The 17989-nt window shown below is 34.7% G+C and overlaps 1 protein-coding gene across 4 annotated transcripts in view; it reads right to left on the bottom strand.

Annotated features, from left to right (window-relative positions):
• Positions 1-1612: 1612 nt before the first annotated feature.
• Positions 1613-17989, bottom strand: part of LOC149804517 (equilibrative nucleoside transporter 3-like) — a 56057-nt gene continuing 39680 nt past the window's right edge. For all 4 annotated transcript variants that reach the window (XM_089941002.1, XM_089940995.1, XM_089941009.1 and 1 more), the window contains exons 13-14: positions 16741-16940; positions 1613-10559 (exon numbers count right to left, since the gene is read on the bottom strand). In XM_089941002.1, coding sequence (XP_089797128.1) covers positions 10448-10559; positions 16741-16940 — 312 coding nt within the window. In that variant the 3' untranslated portion in view covers positions 1613-10447. The remainder of the gene's footprint in view (positions 10560-16740; positions 16941-17989) is intronic.

The raw sequence follows: 17989 nt of genomic DNA, 5'->3' as shown, positions 1-17989 counted from the left end.
AGTAAAAAAACAAAACAATAGTGAATGAAAGCCAATGGATAGAAAACAAGCACTTAATGACTTTGTTTCACTTCTTTGTCAACATTAGTACAGCTATATGGTATATGCATACCTCATTTAAAGCAGGTATTTAATGACTTTGTTTGACTTATTTTGAAGAAAAAAATATAAAAAATATATCTTCATACCGAATTATGTTTCCTCAACTGGTATATATAAATTCCTTGCAAATTATTACTCCACTTCCTCAAAACCTCTGCCAAAAGAAAATCATTTACTGGAACCTTTTGTATCCATTAGTCATCAATTTACTGGATCCCCTTATCTGTATAATTATCGTGTTATTTACTTTGTATCTAGAAGTTATATGTTGACTGGACCCCCTTGTATCCATATAGTCATCAATTTATTGGAACCCTTGGTTTCTAGAAGTTATCATTTTACTGGACCCCTTGTATATATATAGTCATCAGTTTATTCACTTGACCCCTTGTATCTGTCATCAGTTTATTTACTGGACCCATTGTATCTGTACTGTCATCAGTTTATTTACTGGACCTCTTGTATCATCTATTGCCATCAGTTTATTTACTGGACCCATTGTATCTGTACAGTCATCAGTTTATTTACTGGAACCCTTGTATCTGTACAGTCATCAATTTACTGTACCCTTGTATCTGTATAGTCATCAGTTTATTTACTGGAACCCTTGTATCTGTACAATCAGGTTATTTACTGGAACCCTTGTATCTGTACAGTCATCAGTTCATTTACTGTACCCTTGTATATGTATAGTCATCAGTTTATTTACTGGACCCCTTGTATCTGTATAGTCATCAGTTTATTTACTGGACCCCTTGTATCTGTATAGTCATCAGTTTATTTACTGGACCCCTTGTATCTGTATAGTCATCAGTTTATTTATTGGAACCCCTTGGTATCTCTATTATTGTTAGTTTATTAACTGGATCCCTTTGTATCTAAAAGTTATATGTTTACTGGACCCCTTCTTATCTGTACAGTCATCAGTTTATTTACTGGAACCCTTGGTATCAGTATAGTCATCAGTTTATTTACTGGTGTCAGTTTACTTACTGGATCTCATTTCATCTGAATAGTCATCATTTTATTGATATTTTCAGATGTCAGCCTATTCCAAACAGTATTGTTAATCCAGCTTTCAGAAGTGAATCCCTCTCACACAATCAGCTATTTATAAAGGCAGAGCCACTGCAAGGATATATCAGTCCAAGGATCACGTTTTGCATGGCCTTCAGTATAGTACATTCACGCAAGTCCTTTAGGGCTGCTGTATCAATTGTTTAGCTACAGGTGTAATTTTCAGAATTTGATTACAAATACCTTTAAATGCTGATTATTGAATTTGACTTGCTGACAAGATGCCACTTACTTCACTAGGATTGGCTGTTGTGGTCAAGGAATCTCCCTAATGACTGATCAATGGATCAATCCATATCTAGGGGACAATTCAATCAGAACACCTTCATTGTTTTTGCAACACAAAAGCAAAACATGGTCTTTAAGGTGCATGTATCAAACAATATTTCTCCCTACAATACAGGATCAATTAAAATCATGGATAAAAAAGACAACTTTTTCTAAAAATTTTATTGAGAAATATTTTTTAAGTAGTTTTAATGACAGTGATCTTGATCTAGAAGCCACTGGCCCTAAACTGACATGGTTATTCATCTAGCAATGGGGAACATGTGTTCTAAGGAAATCTCTTCACTAGAATTTACATTATCATCTGGAAATGAAATGTATAGTCAAAATCATTATCTATAAACAGTGACTAATTGAGCTAATGGCCCAAAATAGATAGTTCTCACCTGGGCTAAATAAAGGTAATGCATGTTCCACATTTCACTGAAATCTGTTCACAAGAAATTAAGATTTAATCTGAAAATACATAGGCAAGATGACTTTTTAATAGTAATAATCTAATTGCTAACAAGCTGAAAGTTATCTGCCCTTCTAGGTAGCAGTTAGAGTGATCTCCCCTTGCCACAGGGATTGGCACCAATTCCTGTTCTTCTGTTACTACTGGAGCAGAAACCACACTCTCTATATGGATGTAACTGCAGTGAGGCTGGGAGGGTGTACGTGTATTATGATGGGCTAAGTATTATTGAAGAAATATTTTACTAAAAAAAGTTGGTTTCATCTTCAAATACATTACATGATCATAATACCTAAGGAAAATAGGTTAAGATGTGGAGGGAGATACATCCCCTTACCCCAGACAGACCATCTCCAGTCCTGTAACATATGTGAGACAGCTTCTATATGACCCAACTGGAGAATAGACTCTACATGTCAGGGGGCAGCTTTGAAATGGAAATGTTTTCTCTCCTACAAATCCAGCAGAAGTCATGAAGTCACATCCTTAAGAAGCTGTTGAATGACCCATGAAGGCAATCTGTTATGCCAAGGCTTTTGGTCCCACCAGAACGAGCTGTGCCTTTTAAGATGAAAAACAGAAGTGGGAAAACTGGACTCAGGATCTCCATCCCATGGCATGGATAAAAACAGGACAGTTTTGCTCAAATGCATTGTTTGTGACAACTGCCCTAACTTTGTGAGCATAGATGCAAAGCAAATTGGGTCAGGGATTATTATCCAATATAAGGAATGAATAACCCACTTTATCCAGGATGAATGTGTGCTGATATGTCATATTTTCCCTCTGTAAGAGTTAAAAAGAGGCATGATTTCTCTCAATGCAATGGGTTGGTCCTCAAAAGTGTCACCTCAGAGCTTGCATTGGATCCTGTAGATGACCTTGAGATGATGTGTCGAGACTAGAAATGAATTCATTAAAAAAAGGTTCTATTCCCATTGAACAGAAGCCTATTCTTGGCAATGAAGGCAGGGGCTGTCATGAGCAATACTGGCCCATCTTGTCCACACTGCACGTAGTTTGGATTCCTGATACAGCATGTATTTCACAGACTCTGTGAACCATTTGACAATGCAGTGAGGAAGCAGGTCTTATATGAGAGGTGAACTAATGAAGCTCTTAGGTCCAATGGTTTGTACCCATAAGATTCCACTTTGTGCAAAAATATGTGTAATAAAAATTGGAAAGATCGGATAGATCTTTGTCCGATATCCTCTCTTTCATGACGATGCAGGTGCCAGTGGTTGTGGAATGGTAGCCTTTAACTGTGATTGGTGCTAACTTTTTTGTCAAAGAGCCATAGGAGGAAGTTAGCTATTGAGGTATGGATGTCTGCAATAGTATAATGTGTTATTATTGTACACACCACTGTGTGAAGATATCCCATTTACTTTAGTATGCCTTTGAAGTGGAAGGCCATCTTACTTGAGTGATTTCTCCACAACTGGTTGTGAGAACTGTTTGTTCTAAGAGTCAGAAACTTTGTTGTTGAAGAAAGAGAAAAACAGAAAGTTAGACAGTTATAGCTGGGGTATATACTTCTCTTTGAAGAGAACACTTCTCCAACTTGCTTTCAGGTAGAAAACTTCCAAAATGATTGTATGTGGATTGTGAGACTTCTTTGTCTGTAGAGAGCATACTACTCAGCAGAAGTGGATTTAGTTACTGTACTGCTGTACTGGAGATTTCACAAGATTTTGTGCCAATCCCAGTATCAAGGGGATATCACTCTAACTGCCTTGTAGGTGGGCAGAAAGCATCAGCTCGGGAGGGATGGATATGCTAGATAGTTGTAGTTCTCTTAAAGTATCATGTTCAGGTAATGTATTTGAAGAAATAAATAAATTCATTACATATGAAAATGATTATAACATGAAAAAGATAAGTCAAAACCATAGACCTAATAATCTACATTCCAAAGACAAATGTTGACCAAGTTAAATACAAATTACTACTGTACAACTTCCCCAAACTTGACACAAATTGGACAACTTCCCCAAACTGGACACTACTGATACAAAATATCTTGGCTATTCTATAGAGATGGCCAATATAGAAAGGTCTGATTAATATCAGAATGGCCTTTTTGAGGCCAAAATGTGTGGTCTGTTTGTGTTGGAAGCTGGAGTAGAGAAGAACCTGTTTAAGGAAGTTTCACTATAAAAGTCTCTACATTATTATGTGATTCTGTTACAAGAATAAAATCATTAAAAAAGGTAATAAATTTAATATACTGGATCTTACATTAATGTTTATTTAGACTGAAATTGAAATATCAAGAAATTTTATTTTTTGCAAGAGCTGATGATGTATAATTATGTCAATTAATAAATATACTGAATTTATGAAACAAAACCAAAGAATAGTGTTGTGAAATGAGAATGAAATACATTTGGATGCCTTAGCCATTACACACTTACCTTATATGAATTCACTTCATCATTTGTGATGTTTTAAGGTGTTATTATACGTGTTACACACCAAAAAAATTGAAAAAATATAGTAATTAAATAACGTAGTACTCATGTGATTAAAGTGGGTAAGATAAAAGCATGTCAATAACGTACATCAAAGAAAACTTAAGTTTTGGCACTTTTTAATAATAGTAATTCAAAACAATGGAGCAGATCACATAAACTCAAAAAATTCATTGTAAATAAACAAAGCCTCAAACCAAAAGATAAAATCAGGTACAAGAGATTATTTGTAGGGCAATGTATTTAATATGAACTGACATTATATATCACCAACTATTTTAATTTTATAATGAAAAGAATGGAACAGGCAGGGCATTATAACCTAAAATATGTACAATACACTTAATAGTATTAAAATCAATTACTGTTCATAATATTTTGACATCATGATAGTATGGGGAACTCAAAGTGATTAGCAACATGAATATATGAAATTTCCTTATGGGAAAAATAATATGATTCCCTATTACAATGCAGTTTTTGGGAGCAATTGTAAACATACTCTCTTAGCAAATTTGCTTCATGTTCATGTTTGTAAGAAAGAATGTAATTACAGTACATAAAAAAAATTACACAGAACATAAAAAATTACACTGTCATACCATTTGCATTAACAAGCAGAATCAGTGAACCAGATGTAAATATGCATTCTGGGATAGATGTTAATCTCTTAATAACATGTAAATAAATTATCAACTTTACTCAAGCATGAGCATGACCAATGAACAGGATTTTTATAAACTTATAATGACATAGATAGAATTTTTAGCTTTATTAGTCACTCACTGTAATGGTGTTCAGGAAGCCAAACAAGTGTACCAAGATATATGTGAGGTTAACTTGTAATGGGGTACATAATAAGGAAAAAATATAATCCAACCCGTATAATCCATGCCCATACTGAGATTATATCAGGGGCTGTGTTATAATGAGACACTTTATAGTGAGGTCCATGACCATACATGTGTTGTATCAAGGACTGTGTTATAAAGAGAAGCTTTATAGAGATCAATGACCATACATATGTTATATTAAGATTTGTTATAATGAGATGCTTTTTAGAGATCCTTGACCATACATGTGTTATATCAAGGAATGTGTTATATTGAGATGCTTTATAGAGATCCATGACCATACATGTGTTATATTAAGATTTATTATAATGAGAATCTTTATCGAGATCCATGACCATACATGCATATTATCAAGGACTGTGTTATACCATGACCATACATGTGTTATATCAAGGGCTGTGTTATAATGAGAAGCTTTATAAGATCAATGACCATACATGTGTTATTTCAAGGATTGTGTTTTAATGAGAATCTTTATCGAGATCCATGACCATACATATGTTATACAGTCCTATCCGTTTATGTCGACATCCTCGGACACGAGGAAATATTGTCGACATAGGCGGATGTCGAGATAAGTGTTGGGGGGGGTGTCTGAAAACAGATACAAGTTAAAATTCATCAGTAAGGGGTGACCTGTCGTCAGTGAGTAGCATTTACACTTTAAGTAAACAAACAATGTCAATTTTGAGTACATGAAGACAAAACCAGTGTGAAATACACTTGTATGTTGACAAATTACATTTTGGTTACCTTTGCGTAATAAATTCCACAATAAAATATTGCATCGGTCACATCCTGATATGAAAAACATTCACTACAATATTCAATGTTGGCATTAGCACATGTTTGCATAGTTTTTCTTTACATGCTTCAAGTACATGTACTTAAACTGACCTAGATTTTGGTCAGTCTGTTCCCATCTTATTGAGGCTACCAAGGGGATGGGGCTATTCACAGGGAAATGAAAACCTGTCAACAAGTTGGTTTAAAGAGTAAATGTATTTAGTTACAGAAGTCATCGTGAAAAGTACATAAAAGCGAACAAGAGATATGCAGCTGATATGATTAATGAAGGCATAATATTGTATACATTGATACATGCTAATGAGGTATTAAAAGAAAATGATTCAGCTCAAGTGGTATACATCTAAAATATGTCCCGGAGATAAAAAGTTATGAATTCTCTCAAAATACAAATATATAAAGCAGCAAAAGATTTTAATGACAAATACATATACATGTAATTGATCTATAGCAAAATCAATGCATAAAATTATAATACAATTTAATATAATTTTTCAAGGACCAAACAAAAGCCTGGTGGCAAGATCAACTAATTGTTGAATAAAGTACAGGTCAGAACTGGCCGCTTGTCGACATAAATGATTTGGCAGGAAAACTAAAGCCTGGCGGCAAGATCAACTAATTGTTGAACAAAGTATGGGTCGGAACTGGCAACTTGTTGACATAAATGATTAGAAAACAAAGGATTTGTTCAAGCTGGGACCAAGGGCTTCTGTTGAAATGTATGTTTATTTTTTATCTCGACATCGACATAAGCATGGCAATTTTGGAAGTAACAGTAGCCCAAGGGACCGGGACTTTGCTTTTTGCTGAAATAGGCGGCTTGTCGACATAAGTGATGTCGATATAAGTGGGTAGTACTGTATTAAGGATAGTGTTATAAAGAGAAGCTTTAAAGAGGTTCATGACCATACATGTGTTATATCAAGAATTGTGTTATAATGAGAAGCTTTATAGAGGTTCATGACCATACATGTGTTGTATCAAGGATTGTGTTATAATGAGAAGCTTTATGGAGGTTCATGACCATACATGTGTTATATCAAGAATTGTGTTATAATGAGAAGCTTTATAGAGGTTCATGACCATACAAGTGTTATATCAAGGATTGTGTTATAATGAGAAGCTTTATAGAGGTTCATGACCATACATGTTATATCAAGGATTGTGTTATAATAAGAAGCTTAATAGAGATCCATGATCATATGTGCATTATATCAAGGACTGTTATAATGTATGCGTGTGTGTGTGTAGCTTTAATAATTTTTCAGTCATATTGCTACGATGTCTGCAGTGTGGCAGTTTATTGTGATGTCTAACACTGGGGCATCAAGTCTCAGACATGTAGCATGATGTCCCACCCAGTCACATTATCTTGACACCAGGCGAACCAGTCCTAAAACTAACCTCTTAATGCTGAGCGCCTAGCAAGGCAGCTTTTAGTACCATTTTTGTATGTCTTTGGTATGACTAAGCCAAGGTTTGAAGCCATGACCTACTGCTTCTGAGGTGGATGCTCTAACCACTAGGTCACCGAAGCTGTCTGTGTTATAATGTGAAGCTTTATAGAGATCAATGACCATACATGTGTTATTTCAAGGACTGTGTTATAATGAGAAGCTTTATAGAGATCAATGACCATACATGTGTTATATCAAGGACTGTGTTATAATGTGAAACTTTATAGTGAGATCCATGACCACACATTACATCAGTTGCTGTGTTATAATGAAATGCTTTATACTGAGGTAACATTGTATCACATTTCTAAAATTTAATTGTTGGCTAAATCACTCTAATGAGAATAGGCCGTTTTTTAAACTAGGTTAATCCCTTTGAATTGGAACTCTTCTGTAAACTTCGTGTGTATGCACTCAACTTCCACTGACTATTGCTCCTAATACTCTCAGTCTGTCAAATTGTTATAACAGCAGTCGTAAAACCTGAGATACCCAAATTAAAAAAACATAATGATCTTGAATTTTAGTATGTCAAACAATAAATTACCTGTTGAAACAAGGTACTGAAGTTCCATATTTAGAAAGAAATTGTACAAAATGTCAAAATAAAGCTTCTCGAGATGAATTTTTTGTCTCTTAGCATTTTCTCATTTCTCCCTTTTATTTATATTATAACAAGATGGCCTCTTATATAACAGATTTATGACTGTACTCGACTCATATGCCTTACATGCATGGTCGTAGTATTTTTTCAGTTGTTATGAATATCTTATCATCTTTTAAATTATAATATAGCTTTTATTTTTAAGTCATTTGGGTTTATGATATTTACATTTTATTCTATAATTCTGTGGATGGCTAACACTATAGTAAAGTACATGTCCACAATGCTGTAGGAATCTCATAAACCAAACGCAATCACTAAGATCAAGTCAACAACTATTTAGGTCTAATATGCCATGCTTTATTTGAATAAAGGTAATGTCAACAAAGAACAATTCTAGGGAATATTTATATTGTGGATATAATACAAGTGCCCTAGCTGTTAATTGGTTAATACATTCTTTTTACAGTTTTATTGACAACCAAAGTATTTTGAAAGGGAAAAATTATTTAAATATTTGGGTTTCTTTCAGTGAATCAGAATTTGTTTATCTGATGCATATATAGAAACTATATAATGAGAATACATCCAATAAGTATTCTATTCTTAAGTTATGCCAGTTTTGTAAGAGTCATTGAAAAGAAATATTTATAATATTTATTCAATGGATTTAGCAGAGTGGAAAATCTTTAATTTAAACAGTCAGTACCTATTGGATTAAGTGAATATATTCAAGGACTTGAATATTTAAATAATTATATTGGATCATGTGAAACTTTCAAGTCCTTCAGTGTTTACAGAATTACACTGAAGTAAAAACATTTAGATTTCAAACTGTGATTCTTCAGTGGTGTTAGCTCACTTAGCGAGTGAATTGAAGAAATATAACACACCTGCTAAATCCACTGGAATCCAATTTAACCTAAAGTACTTTCTCCATTTTTTGTCCTTTTGGCAACTTTTGATTATGTACAGTTAACTGTCACAAGTGTCTGAGCTGTGTATAAATGATGATGTCGATATCATAACATATTCATTTGTATTGCTTTGATCTTTGTGAAAAGGCTAATTATATCGTAACAAAGTGTGCTGACTGAGAATTATTTAAAAGGGGTCTTGATATCAAAGGAAATTTCGGTGGGCAAGATGTTTTTCCTTTATGCAATCTATCTTTTGTAAACATATGAAATAAAATTAACCTAAAAGCGGCCATGCCTAGTAACATCTTCGGAAGTAACAGTATCTACTGAGGACTGTTCCATTTAAACATACATGGTACCCAGGGAAGGCAGTTTTTGAAAAATATATGCCAGAGTACTTTGATTTCACTGAGTTCATATTAAAATTTTAAATTGCATCTATGGGTTAGTACCCCACATTAAAGTGCCTTCCCTGGGTCCCATGTATTTTTTAATGAAACAGCCCTGATAATAAGACCTAAAACAGTAAAGTTCCAAACTTCAACATGTTGGACTTGCTTTAATTTGGGTACTTCAGGTTTTAAAACTACTATTGTAACAATGTAATATACTGCGGATATTTGGAGCAACAGTCTGCGGAAGCTGACAGCATGTGCACTGAGTGGATAGAAGAGTTCCCATTTAAGGGGAGTAATCTAGTTTCCAAAAAGGCCTGTAGTGAAATCTGCATTAAAGAGGGCTTCTATGAAAAGGACACTTGCTCATAATAGAAAATATCAACACTTTTCTGAAATATACATACATGTTTTACAACTGTATAAATTACATCTTTGCATGACACACAAATTGTGGGGCCCATTAAATGTCCCTTACAGACAGGTTTCACTGGATTTAAGTTTTAAAAATGCAGTCAATGTATGCAGACAAGTAAAGCTTATCTAATTACAACCAGGACAAATATTGCTACTTAATATTCTTACATTAAAACTGGCCATTGCTAATTCAAGCAATAAATAATACGATGATAACAGATGTACATAGTTATAAGTCAAGTCCAATTGCAAACTGCATTAACTCTAATCTTTTGTGGCATAATGTACTGGAAGATATTGGTCAATACAGTTTGATGGCAGTAACCAGAAATCAAACAACACAGACCCTAATCTGCCAGCCCACTATGCAATAGCAGATCAAGGTCTATGTTGTTTGCAGCTGACCTCAACTTATAAGCAAGTATATATGGTAGGTACTGTGATCTCTGACTATCAATTGGTCAAGTGGTCAATGACGATGTACATTACATTATGTTGCAAACAGATCAAACAAAAAATAGTACATGTGCTAAATGTCAAACTGGAAACATGGTTGTATTTATAAGAAACTAAAAACAAAAAAAACAGTTTAGAGAGATTCAACAAGCAGCAGTGAAAACAGTGATCCAGTAACCAGGCCAATGGTGAGACAGACTGACATGATAGCTCCAGTACTCTCCGCCATGTCTGGGGGTGCTTTTCTGAAATGGACAAGAAAAAATATGTTATGATATACCAACACAGCAACAGTTAGAAATATGGTGAATCCAGTCTTTGAGAGGAGATTCAATGTTCTCCCAACTAATGTGTTCTATCAAAGATGTTGGTCTCTCATTAAAGGCCAATATTTTGTAAACAACACTGTGCATGAAAAATCTTGTCTTTCATTCACAGGTGGTGTTCCAAACAGTGGTCTGTGAAGTTAGTTTTTACTGTACAACTGTTCTGTTCTTCTTTTACAAACTTTACATAATAACATGGGGGCACATAGTGGCCAAATGGTCAAAAGGGAAATCCTTTGCCGACCACTGCCATCTCACCTCTGTCCATGTAAGTTAGAGTTTTGGGTTCAGCCAATGTGGTTATGTAAGTAAACTTGTTAGCAGCTTCCCATGGGTTGGTGGTTCTCAACACATTGAGACGTATTTCAACATAATACGACCCTCAATACATTGAGACCTATTTCAACATTTGTATATGACCCTCAACACATTGAGACCAATTTCAACATTTGTATATGACCCTCAACACATCAACTATTGAGACCCATTTCAACATTTGTATATGACCCTGAATACATCAACTATTGAGACCCATTTCAACATTTGTATATGACCCTGAATACATCAACTATTGAGACATATTTCAACATTTGTATATGACCCTGAATATATCAACTATTGAGACCCATTTCAACATTTGTATATGACCCTGAATACATCAACTATTGAGACCCATTTCAACATTTGTATATGACCCTGAATACATCAACTATTGAGACCCATTTCAACATTTGTATATGACCCTGAATATATCAACTATTGAGACCCATTTCAACATTTGTATAAGACCCTCAACACACTGAAACATATTTCAACATTTGTATATGACCCTCAACACATCAACTTGTGAGAACTATTTCAACATTTGTGTATGACCCTCAACACATTAACTACTGACACAAATGCTCAGCATCCTACCTATACCTGAGGTATCAGTCTAGGGAATAAAAAGGTTGGATCCACTATATGATGATAATTCCCTTTTCTAAGTGGGGGGGAATAAGCCCACTGGACTACCTAAAACTGGTGGTGCACCCCCAATCAATCGGATTAAAATCAGATCTCCACTGTTCAACATGAAGATCAGACAGCAACCACTTATTCTGGTGTGACTTTTGAATCAGCCAATGGAAATGCTGCTTTAAAAAATCTGAAAGTGAATTAAATCATTTGGCACACACTGATGCTCTTCATCCACACAGCTCAGTCCTCCGAATGTGAAGATATAAGACGTCATCTAATTGGCTGATAAAATTAGAGACTATATTAAAACATGGGTTACCAGAACATGACTGCTAAACAGTCACTGTCAGATAATCACGTAGGACAGTGGAGCTTTTATTTTAACAGATTTGATCCCCATTGTGTCAAAATTACTTGGAGAAGAGAGAGATATAAGACAAACACATCTGTAATTCAAAAGGCTGGCAAAAACAGTTCTGATATACAAAAAACTTCATCATTTTGCTCCTCCAGTCCCACAGACATAACAGTAGCTGAAGATTGGATACACAGTAACTTGTGGGAGAAGCCAGCAATGTTCCCCACAATGCTCACAAGAACTTCCATCTTCAGATGAATACTCAAATATGTGTGTGCTGTGCCTGTCAGATTTTCACGATTAGATAGCTGCCTAGATATCCTCAATCCATAAGGTGCATATGCTGCACAGTGAAGACAAAGTACATTCTGTCTTACACAACATACACGTCTTCCCCGATCTTGAACTTCTTCAATATCATGCACTTTTTACATGTTTCAATGAAAAAAAAACAAAATAGTGAGTGAACAAGAGGCAGTGCATCCTAAAAAGTCAATCACAACATGCAAAATTGACGGCGAGTTGTACCGTGCATGTATCATGTGGCCTAAATAGGCAAAGTCTAAGAATGTGACAAATTCAATAAAAACATGAAAACTTAAAAAAAAAATATTGTATACCACCTGATGAGGAATACACAATATAAATCCAAATGTATGGACAGATAGCTAAATTTCATATCAATATTGTCAACGATTTATGGTATGTGACTCACGATGTTGACTGTACCACAGTGAAGCTTAAAAACTAGCCGCACTTGGTGGAAAGGGAGGTAATGGGCATGAGTTATTGCCCTTTGTCAACATGATGTAGAAAAGAAACATTTTGTCTTTTAGTAGTGTGACTGTGAAATGTATTCAAAGGATAAAACGATCTTTCTGCATCTGCAGCACTGTGAAGGAGTGACAAACATGCTGAGTGATTTTGCTATGTCGACAGATGTTGTACACTCCAGAATGAAAAACGTCAATATGGTGTTTGCAGTATATGCCAAAAATAAAATGCTCCACCCCCTTTTCCTTCTGTGCTTCACAATGTCAAACTCAGTCTAGAAGTTCAGGAATTTAGCTTTGCTGAACTCTGCTCACTTTGCAGATGGGTCATCTTTTCCTAAATCACAACAACATTTCACCATTTAGCTTTAAAAAATAACCCAAACTTGTACACTAAACTGACAAGTGAAATAATCATGCTTTGTATTTGTATATATGGAATAAAACCTGACTCCGAAGAACTGTTGCTGCTGATCAAAAACTTGCCAATAATCTTTAATAACAATGACCTAAACTTTCTCATTCAAAGCAATGATGTCTCACAACTTATGTTCTTCAACATCCATCTCAACTGTTGCACCTAACTCAAACATACTGGGTTGTTCCAACTACTGCACTTTACCCATGCAAATTAGCATAATGGGCTCTACCACAGTCTCCCAAAGCAGTATTAAAGAAACCTGACATGGCATCATCCTATTTATTCACAACCAATAAAGTAATTTGTGAAATGGTGGTTACTTAATCCTGACCGCCTAGATTTTTAATTGACTCCATGATAATAAGCTGCATAAACTGCATCAAAGTTTTACATGGGTTCTAAGCAGAACTGTTCAATGTTTATACAGACTACATGCTTAAGACATGTATGGTTGTGGTTAAAATGTGTCTCTCTTTTTCTCCCAAGAATATTAAAATCATGTTTTTCAAAACAACCTGTTGGCTGGCTTTAGAGTGAAAAAACATGTTTTAGTGTGACGTATAATGTTATGGCAGGTATGGCAGCATTAGAAAGAGACGTCTATTTCATAAACTGGCTTGGGAAGGAACTCGTTTATATTATATAAAGCCATCTGACTAAGAACATCATTATCCGTCTCAATTATAGCTCTGCAATTAACTGTAGGATTTTGATGTGAAAAAAGTTCATTAAATTTATTGCTGAAATGAATAATAAAGTGGGAAATTACCAATTATAGGAGGGCAAATCTTTCACTCTTTCTCAAAGAGGATTACACTGCAATCTCTGAGAATTTCACTTGTTAGTTTCCATCAACAAAAAACAAGACACCTCTTGTACCCTCAATTATAGCTTGATTGCTTGTATTCTCATGTTCTGTTCTAAAATTACTATTTACTGGAAGGTAAGATAGACCTCAAAGTCCAAAATCAATCTCTCTCTACATATATCATTCAACAATAGAAATGGTGTGTAGATGTCTAAGCCACAACACTATGGATAACATTTAACATAAAAGTTTTCATTTGTTCAAGTTTGCTATGCAAAGACAATTTAGAAATCAAAATCATATGTATTTTTCTGATTCTGCCAAAACATTCCTTGTGCAATATATAGAATACTTTAGACCTTTCTGTAGCTTTATCCAAATCTTTTGTGAAAAACTAGACAATTTTGTAATTATCTTATGTCCCCCTCCCCCCCATATTTGTCTTAAATCCATACCAACGTTTATTAAAGAAAATATTGTTGTAACTATATTTCTATAGCTAAAAAGATCTTCGTTATTGTTGGTGTTTTTACATTACTGTATCTGCTTCACATAAACAAGCTTAAAGAGACAAAAATTTCCGCTAGAAGAATAGAGCACACATATTTTTAATATAATGGTTGCATATAAAACCTTCTTTATCCAACATCTGGTTATGTTTACATAGCTTTTGGAGAAAAAAAAACTGAAGACCAAAGTGTCAAAGTCTTGTTATATTTCATTTATTATGTGTGCTTAACTTTGTTCATAATTGTAAGTTGTAAAACAATGTTTACATAATATTTGAGTTCAAGGTCAGTCTTGTTTACAATTCGACTAGCTTTTAACATTGGAATGTTTAACATTCTATTATGTTGTAGGCCAAGTGAATAGTGATTTGATAAACAAATAATTAATTCTTGCTCTATCTCACCTTGTGTGAAACCATGATCCAAATTTGCAGTTATGATGTTGAAATCAGACATCATTCCAAAGGAATTATTTAGTTGAAAAATTCATGGGAATTGCTAAAGTGCTCATTGACTACTTTGGATACTGTGAACTTATTCAAAGATGTTTTGTGTTACATCAAGAGTATTGGAATTAATTAAATTATTCTTGGACTTGTGATACGACACTTAGGATTATTTGGAATTTAATTCACAATATTGTAAGTATCTCTTGAATTTTCACTTTGTATTGTTATACATTGCTTGTTAGTGTTACTTAAATTGTTGGTTTCACTTTCTTTCAGTTACATATTTTAAGGCTTAAAAGTTGTATTAGTCTCAAAAAAGTCTAAATAAGAATAAATGTTTGAACAAGAGTATCATGAACAACACATTTTATGCTGGCATTGTGTTTAACAGTCTCTGTAGGTACTTGTAGGCCTTTGCTGACTTTGAGCATTATTTTAATTAATCACCTGGACCTTTGGTCTAGGTATGTGTCCTGGAACTAATTTTAGTGTGCAGAAACACTTATTTTCTAATATTATGAAAGTGACCTATGAACTTTACATCCCAAAATATGCAGGTTTCTCACAGGCCATCAACAAAATTTGGTTAAGAAACTTACTCATAATAAGCGTTTTTTGCAAAAATCATTTTTCTCAGAGCCACAATGACCATAACCTTTGACCTCAAAATTGATAAGCCTCTTCCATACCTCACATGCACACTCCCCAGAAACTTTGTTCAAGGCATATGGTGTAAAATAAAACTTGTTTTGCATTTTCTTCTTTCAGTCCCTATAGCCTTGACCACTGATCTTCTGAACCCAAAATCAATTGGCTTCTTTCTAACCCAACATGTAAGTCGTCAATAAACAATGGTGATAGTACATTGTCATGTGCAATAATTACTGTGCAGAAACAATTTTTGCACTGACCATGACCTTTGACCCCAAAATAAACAGATTTCTTATTATACCATTATTATACTATGTGCAAGCATTCCACAAACTTTGGTCCATATCTGTGAAATAGAACTAATATAATAATGAGGAAAATGATTTTCTTCTTTCCATATTATAGTTATCTCGATGTTTGATCTTTTAATGACAAAATTAATAGGCTTTCTACATACCCCAATTGCAAGCTATTCACAAATCCAGGTATGTGATGCAAAACTAATTTTATTATGCAGATATCACTTTACTTCTATCAATCACAGTGACAGGCTTCCTCCTTTGCTAATGTGCAAGCCATCCACAAAGTTTGGTTTGTGATATAGAACTAATGTTTTATGAAGAAACAATTTTTCTTTCTTCAGGCTGTGACTTTGATATTTGACCTTTTGTCCCTATTCAACAGTGATTTTGACATTTGACCTTTTGACCCAGAAATTGACAGTTATTCCTTACATCATGTACAAGCAGGTCATCCAGAAAGTTTTGTAACTGTAGATGTTAGAAACTCAAGTTATTGTACAGAAACCAAATTCATAACGTATGGATGTGCAGAGAGACACAAGATTTTTTTTTTCATGCTCTACTAACTGCAATAAAAATTAATGAATATCAAACATAAAACAGAGCATTTACTAGCTACCTAATATGACCCTCAGAAAGTTTACTTTAAAGTTAAATACCCTCAACATGTCTGTGTTTGTGTAAACTACTCTTAAAATAACAGCTGCCATCCTCCTTTGACCCTTAGTCAATTGACAACACTATAGTGTGTGTGTGTGTGTGTGTGTGTGTGTGTGTGTGTGTGTGTGTGTGTGCACTTGTAAAGAGAGAACAATGTGTACTGTGGAAGATCTGAGCTCTATTACACAAATAATCATAGTACTTACTTTGGTCCATACATCATGGCCAGTGTACTCAGGAAGCCATTGGTCAACCCAAGGAAAAGAATAAACACCACAGGGTAGGCATCATGGGTAAAGAATACAGGCAGGTGTCGTGGCTGAGCATTGCACAACATCAACAAAGGAATAAAACCTACTCGTACTACAGACAGCATAAACAGGCAACATCTTTTCCCAAATTTTGGCTGAAAAAGTATATTTGCAAAGTTCAGATTAAAGAATGTACCTAATCAACATGCTGACTTCTTTTGCAAATAAATCTGAGTTGCTTTTCTTACGACTTTTTATAATGGAACTGAAAATGTTTATAAGTATTTGTCTTCTACTCTTAGTTAAGCAACAACCTGCAGTACTAGAAGATCTGTTTAACAACCTGCAGTACTAGAAGATCTGTTTAACAACCTGCAATACCAGAAGACCTGTGTAACAACCTGTAATACTAGAAGATCTGTGTAACAACCTGCAATACTAGAAGATCTGTGTAACAACCTGAAATACTAAAAGATCTGTTATACATGTAAGTAATGTAGCAGGCTAAGAAATAAACACACTGGTAAAATTAAATCAGTTTTACTGTTGTATTAACTCTCATTGCAATGTACATTCCATAGGGTTTTACCTCTGTTGTATATGTAGAAGATGAATGCTTCCACACGCTTCTAATAATAGTACTATGATTAGTATGAAGAGCTCTCTGGTTTAATAGTCTTCTATGCAAATAACAATATGTTTGGTGCAGAAAGCTCATTTTGTCTTTCAGTCACAATGACCTCTGCCGCTGACCCTTTGACCCCAAAAATTATATGTGTGTGTGTGTGTGATTAGGATTTTTAACGCAGCTTTAGTACTTTTTCAGTCATATCGCTATGATGTCTGCATTGTGGCAGTTTATAGTGATGTCCAGCACTGGGGCATCAGGTCGTAGACATATAGCATGATGTCCCACCCAGTCACAATATCCTGACACCAGGCTGACCAGTCCTAACACTAGCCTCTTAATGGTGAGCGCCTAGCAAGGCAGCTGTTAGTACCATTTTTATAAGTCTTTGGTATGACTTGGCCAGGGTTCGAACCCACGTCTTTTGCTTCCAAGGCAGATGCTCTAATCACTAGGCCACCGGAGTGGTCCCCAAAAATTATAAGATTCTTCTTTATTTTAAGTTCAAACCATTTTCAAAGTCTATTCCATGTATGTGATGTAGAACAGGTGTCATTCTTTCAAAGCGACCTTTTC

This window comes from Sinohyriopsis cumingii, chromosome 2 (genome assembly GCF_028554795.1).
Source record: "Sinohyriopsis cumingii isolate HCF-2022 chromosome 2, ASM2855479v2, whole genome shotgun sequence".
NCBI classification, from domain to species: Eukaryota; Metazoa; Mollusca; class Bivalvia; order Unionida; family Unionidae; genus Sinohyriopsis; species Sinohyriopsis cumingii.
The sequence above is the reverse complement of the archived record's forward strand: the minus strand, read 5'-3'. Positions and strand labels throughout refer to the sequence as shown.